At 47.6% G+C, this 5,910-nt stretch overlaps 1 protein-coding gene across 1 annotated transcript; it reads right to left on the reverse strand.

The window, feature by feature from the left end:
- Positions 1 to 1,711: 1,711 nt before the first annotated feature.
- Positions 1,712 to 5,070, reverse strand: LOC125544654 (glucan endo-1,3-beta-glucosidase 13-like). Its single transcript, XM_048708397.1, has 4 exons — positions 4,776 to 5,070; positions 3,142 to 4,410; positions 2,165 to 2,195; positions 1,712 to 2,056 (listed from the first exon to the last, which is right to left on the reverse strand). The coding sequence occupies exons 1-4, from the start codon at positions 4,828 to 4,830 to the stop codon at positions 1,927 to 1,929; spliced, it is 1,485 nt and encodes a 494-aa protein (XP_048564354.1). The 5' UTR covers positions 4,831 to 5,070; the 3' UTR covers positions 1,712 to 1,926.
- Positions 5,071 to 5,910: the final 840 nt, after the last annotated feature.

Below are 5,910 nucleotides of genomic sequence, written 5' to 3' on the forward strand. Positions count from 1 at the left end.
CTCGTGGTCCCGCACGCCCCACATGACACTTTACCGCGCGCCCCGCAGTTGCCATGGGCCGGACCCTCGTCCATGTTCGTTTAAGTGCAGTTGTCATGTCGCTGAACTACGGTTGCCATGTCGGACAACTACAGTTGCCATGTTTGCTCAACTGCAGTTGCCATCTCAGGTCAAAGTTCCAGATTACCATTTTTTGGACAACTACAGCTGTTGCCATGTGTGGTCTGGTCTACTGCAGTTGCCATGATTTCAAAACTTTAGGAGTTGCTACCTACTAACACTAGGCAGTTGCCACGTAGCGCTACAAAAAAAGGCATGGCAAAAAACATGTTCGGGTAAAAGGAGAGTTGCCATGTGCTCACAAGTACGCTAGGGCAGTTGCCATTTAAAAAGAAAGAGTTGCCATCTGCTTACGTGCACGCTAGGGCAGTTTGCCATGTACCATGCAAAACATATGGCAACTGACATGTTCGGGTAAAAAAAAAAGGGAGTTGCCATCTGCTTGCAATCATACTAGGGCAGTTGCCATGTACACTGCAAAACGCATGGCAACTGGCAGCTTGGGTGTGGGAGAGGAGGCGGGTGTGTGGGCGAGATGGCAAACGCCCACACAACAACCCTTGTGCGTGACTGAAAAACTGATGTGTGTGGGCGAACTGCTAAACGCTCACACACCGGCCCCTCCGTGTGGTAAAACGGATGTGTGGGCGACCTCTCTCACACATCACACACGCGAATTGTCCTACATGGCATACAAAATCAACTAATTCGTACCAAGATTTGTGCAGAAGTTACTGGACGATGATGGAGGCGTGTGGACGAGTTGGCTAACGCCCACACGTGTGGGTTAACATTTTTGATTTTTTAAGCCGTCAAAAGAAATGGCCCGAACCCTTGAAAGAAAAGGGTTTACAATAAGCATGGGCATAATCGTAAATCTTTGTAACTAACATATGAGATGATAATTATTTTTCTTTAGGGTACTAGTAATAACGTGATGAGTAAGGTGTGGACCCAAGCCAGTGAGTTGCGAGTCAGCAACGTTGGATGTACACTGGGCCTGCAATTCGTACCGCCGATGTACTGGTGTGGGTCAGCCGAATCTTACTTTCCAGCACTCTGGCCGAAAGCGGTCGCCAAGTTGGTCTTGGGCTTGCAAACCCAAGTTACTACGTACTTATTGCATCTTTTACACAGGCTACAACCCATACTTAACTTCTACACAGGGCTACAACCACAACCAACGGATACATGAGAAATGAGAATTTATCTCAAAAAAAAAGAGAAATGAGAATATCATCCGCATAGTGGAGAACTAACATAACAGTTGAGAAGATACAGATTAAATGTGAAGGTTAGAAGTTAACCCTTCAATAAAAAAAAGGGTAATGTAGTCTTTTATATCTAAATCAATCTATTCAATGCATGTGATCTGCAAGCTAATATGATGATAACCTTTTTAAGTAACTTTAATACTCGTGTACACTTTTAAGAAGGGTGTATCGAAGCAAAACTAGTAAAACTAACAGTTGAAGTTCAAGAAAATGAACAGGCGGAGAGGAGTTACTAGAAAGTAGAAGCCCACATAATTCAGATAGACAGCTTAATAATTCTGAATCCTAGGACCTCTGGTGAATGAAACGATGTCAAATAACAACGAAGAGATTCCAAATTAATAGCATGATGCAAAATGCAGTAAAGATGAGCACAGTTAGAGAGACCACATCGGCAACACATTTCTAGTTCTCAATGGCAACTAACATATATTGTTCGCGCAGCGATGTACATCCAAACAGAATAACATACTGCATAACAGGTCCCTACTGCCACCTTTCACCACACATCAGAACATTACTGGTTCCCAGTATTAGGCAATTAGCCTCTCACCTTCGAACCGAACGTACTAACTAGAGCGTGCTCCGAAAATCACAGAAAGCCCACGGCAATCACAATGGGAAGCACAGGGAGCAGAAGGGTGCGGCATTGGGCCAACAGTGACGGGCTGGAGCCGCTTGGAGTTGGAGTGGCGGTTGAATTTTTGGTGCTAATCTTGCTGCTGTAAGAAAGAAGAAGGAAAACAATAGTTAGTGCAAACTGTTGATCAGACCAGTAGGTGGGCATGTTCATCACATTTGCAAAGAGAGATCAGAGAGTTTTTTCTTACCCGGCTGCCATGTAAACACAAGTGTCATAACCTGCAAGCAAGCAATACAAAATCATTGAAAAGATTATCCAGCTGACACTAAAAGCAACATCGACAGTAACATTAAACCAACAAGTACAAGCAAAAACTGGTCACACTTCACAGCTCATAGGAGAACACTAGAGTAGTGATGCAGAGGCAACACACGAGGATCACAACTGGTTTAGCCATATCTTGTACTAATTCATTTCATCTAGCATTGCGTGAAGCAGCATGCGACAGCACCCATCGGTAAGCTATATATTAAATTGTAACTCCATGATCAAACTTCCATATTAAATTGTAACTCCATTATCAAATTGAGGCCATTTATATTATAAAAATGTCTATGCATGTTTTTTTCTTCTTATCAGAGCATAAGTCGATTCATGCAGAACTAGCAAATAAGAAGATTATGCCTGTGAATCCTATGAAATGTTATAGCATAATTGGCGTACAAAATGAACCGATCATATCTCAAAACTGATGATGCACATGCCATTTTTCTAACCTAACAGATTTTAGCTACAAGCGGCAGAGGGGAGAAAACGTAATAAAATTATTAAATTCATGATTAGGCATTCAAAAGTCAAAAGTTTATGTTATTACAGTAAATTCAGCAATGCACTATCTTCTCTGTAGTCTCTAGACAAAAAGAAACTCAGTTAACACCTGATAACTGTGTATATATTCTTCAAAAGAAATACCCAGCTACATGTCCAGAAATACAGCTAGCATTATATCAATGGACTTACAGTTGCAATTTCAGTCAAGGACCTGGATAACTACTATCATAAACACTGTAGTCAGCACATATTGTCTGCAAGTGTAGGCTTACAATTGGCTAGTTTTCAATATTCAGACTACATCCAAAGCCAGTAATGATGCAGAGATATTATACTCCAGTGCAAGCATTCCTTACATTATCAATGTAGTTGTTGTAAGCACAGGATACTTACTTGGATCTTTCGTCGTCCTCATTCCAGCACCACCAAATCCGCAGGCCACATCAGTGGCTCCATTTTGCTGATAATAGCTGTTGAACGCATATGAAGCATGTGAAACCAATGTGTCGGGCTGGTAGCAGGGTTGGCTTGGCTGAATAGCAGAGCAATCGACATTGCCTGGACCGCATGCCCAATTCAAGCCATTCTGCAGAGCCGTCTCCGAGACATTGGTTGAAGCAACACACCAAGTACCATTTGAACGGTTTCCTCCAGTCATGATGTCCACATTTCCTCGGCCAGTCCAATCTATGCTGTAGATGGAGCTTTGGTCTGGAGAGAACAGTCCCCAGTTCCTCTCGGACTCGATGCCCGGCTTCCTGTTCTCATTGAACAAGGAGAAGATGTAGACATCTATTTCTTCCCCAGGCTTGGCAGGCGTGCCGCTGTCATTGACAACATGGCGTATCAGATTGGTGTTGTAAGTCTGAGCATTGTCCGGAATCGCCCCGGTCTCCTTGGGAGCTCCCTTGTGCGGCCATCCCGTCTCGGTGATCATGATCTTGAGTGTCTTGAAGTTCAAAGCCATGAGCGCGAAGAAGATGGAATCGACCTGCGCATCAAACATGTTTGTGTAGACCAATCCGGTGTTGGGATCAATCACGCCCTGGGACTGCGGCGAGAAGAGGGCGTAGTTCAACGAGACATTGCTGGGCGAGTTCTGGTAGGCGTAATAGGGGTACAGATCGACCATGAATGGCGCCTGGTTCTCCACGAGGAACTCCAGCATGGGCTTGAGGAAGTGCGCGTAGCTGCTGTTGAACGCCCCCGCGGACGGCGGGAAGGAGCGGGAGAGCACCCCGAGCGAGTGCGTGCTGGAGATGGTGATCTTCTTGTGCAGGTCGACCTTCTTGAGCGCGGCGTGCACATTGCGCATGGCCGGCACGACGAGGGCGGAGACGTTGATGGGGCTCTCGGTGATCTCGGCGCCGACGGTGATGTGGGTGATGGCGGTGGCCGGGTAGTAGGGGAGGATGCTGTTCTTGAGCCAGGTGTCGACGTTGGACTGGTACTGCGAGAAGGCAAGGAGGTCGGCGTTGGGGACGCCGACCATGAGCTCGACGCTGGTGTTGGCGAAGGCCTTGATGACGTCGGCGTTGGTGTCGTAGATGCGCACGTACTTGATGGACTGCTGCTGGATGAGCTGCGCCACCTTGTCGGGCCCCGGCAGGTCGTCGGCGTTGCGGCCGTAGCAGATGCCGGTCTTGCCGCCGTGGCAGTGCCCTGCAAAAGCCCCACATCAGGATTCAGGGGCGCGCAATCTCTCTTTATTTTAGCCACCATTGATGCGTCCATTTAATATTCTACCAAATTCCATGCCAGAAAAACAAAGAATCTGAAGGTTGGGTAGTAGATAAAGGTCATGGGACATGGGGATTAGATCATTGGATTTCCCCAAAAGAACATATTCGTCGGAGACCATCACGGCACCATACACATTGCAGGTACTCTAGCTAGCACCCAGCGGGAAGCAAGGCATCTGGCACTCGCCGTCCACTTAACTAAGATTTCACATTCCAAAAGGGCAACCACTACTATTATCTAGTACCAGAAGACGAACTGAAGGAGCATGTGGTTCAAGGACTCACCCACGAGCAGCAGGAAGAGGAACGCGGAAACCGCCGCCGCATGCCGCCCCGCCATTGGCGTCCCAGCACCGAGCTGGGCCTCCTCCTCGCTGACAAGGCCTTGCTCTTGCCGTCCGCGCTCCTGTGCTGGCTACGCGGCCGGGGAGTGTGCCCGTTGAGTGGAGTGGAGGGGAGGGGAGGATGAGAGAGGAGGAGGGCTGATGCCTGACGCTGGCCACGGGGCGCAGGCGGCGCAGCGGAGCAGACGTGGAATGGAGTGCGCGCGTGACTGTCGCGGGCGGGCGGAAGCGGACGCGGACGCGAGGGGGTGCGTTATAAAATAGGGTTGAGGGTGTTTAAACGGAGGTCGCACGGGTCCGGAACAGAAACGGAGGGGAGGGGAGCGGAGGGACCGAGCAGCAGCAGCGGGGAATTTCCTGAGGAAAAAAAAGGTAGGAGCAGCGAGGAATGTTCGCTTGGACAGGGACCACACGGCTAAAGGTTGACGCGTGAGCTCACGGGGTCTTGGTAAAAAATGACCTTGGAACATTGGCTCGTGTCGAGTGACGTAGCTAATAATTCGTGAGGAAATAGCTAACCTGATTTGTTTCCTGCCAGTGATTGCATTTTCCAAAGATCTTGGCTTTAACTATCGGTAATTGTAGCTGGGGAACGTTCGCTACATGGAGGTGGCAAATGAACCATCTTTCATGGCACTTTGAGTTGTGAAACGAGATCAAGCGACGGCTATTTTAAACGAAAATTGCCTTCTCGGAGAGAAAATGTCATGTCGCCTGAAGAAACTGCCACCTCACCTACTGCCACACAGCTAAAAAATGCCATGTGAACGTCTGCAACTACCACCCTCCCTGGCGAACGTTTGCCGGGTAAGGGGGTCCTTAATTAAAGGTCTCACGTGGGCGGTGGGATTTCATAATGGCTTAAATCTTACTCCGACGCTTTAAAATACTCCTACCGGTGAAACTTATATGAACCACCTCTTACATGGATGTTGAAAAAGAAACTTATACTCCCTCCATCCAAAAATAAGTGTCGGTGATTTAGTATAGACCCTCCAACACTTAATTTTGTGACGGAGGGAGTATGAAAGTTCTTCAACACCGATGTGAAAACATGTGTGGATGTCAACTAATTT

This window comes from Triticum urartu, chromosome 3 (assembly GCF_003073215.2).
Source record: "Triticum urartu cultivar G1812 chromosome 3, Tu2.1, whole genome shotgun sequence".
Lineage (NCBI taxonomy): Eukaryota > Viridiplantae > Streptophyta > Magnoliopsida > Poales > Poaceae > Triticum > Triticum urartu.

Bases quoted from the DNA above. Each gene is read 5' to 3' on its own strand.
- LOC125544654 (XM_048708397.1), bottom strand. From the start codon at position 4,830: ATGGCGGGGCGGCATGCGGCGGCGGTTTCCGCGTTCCTCTTCCTGCTG. The intron at 4,411-4,775 runs GTGAGTCCTTGA...GGGCTTTTGCAG, and splicing joins CCTCTTCCTGCTGCTCGTGG to GGCACTGCCACGGCGGCAAG. The intron at 2,057-2,164 runs GTAAGAAAAAAC...TCTTTCTTACAG, and splicing joins TGTGTTTACATGGCAGCCGG to CAGCAAGATTAGCACCAAAA.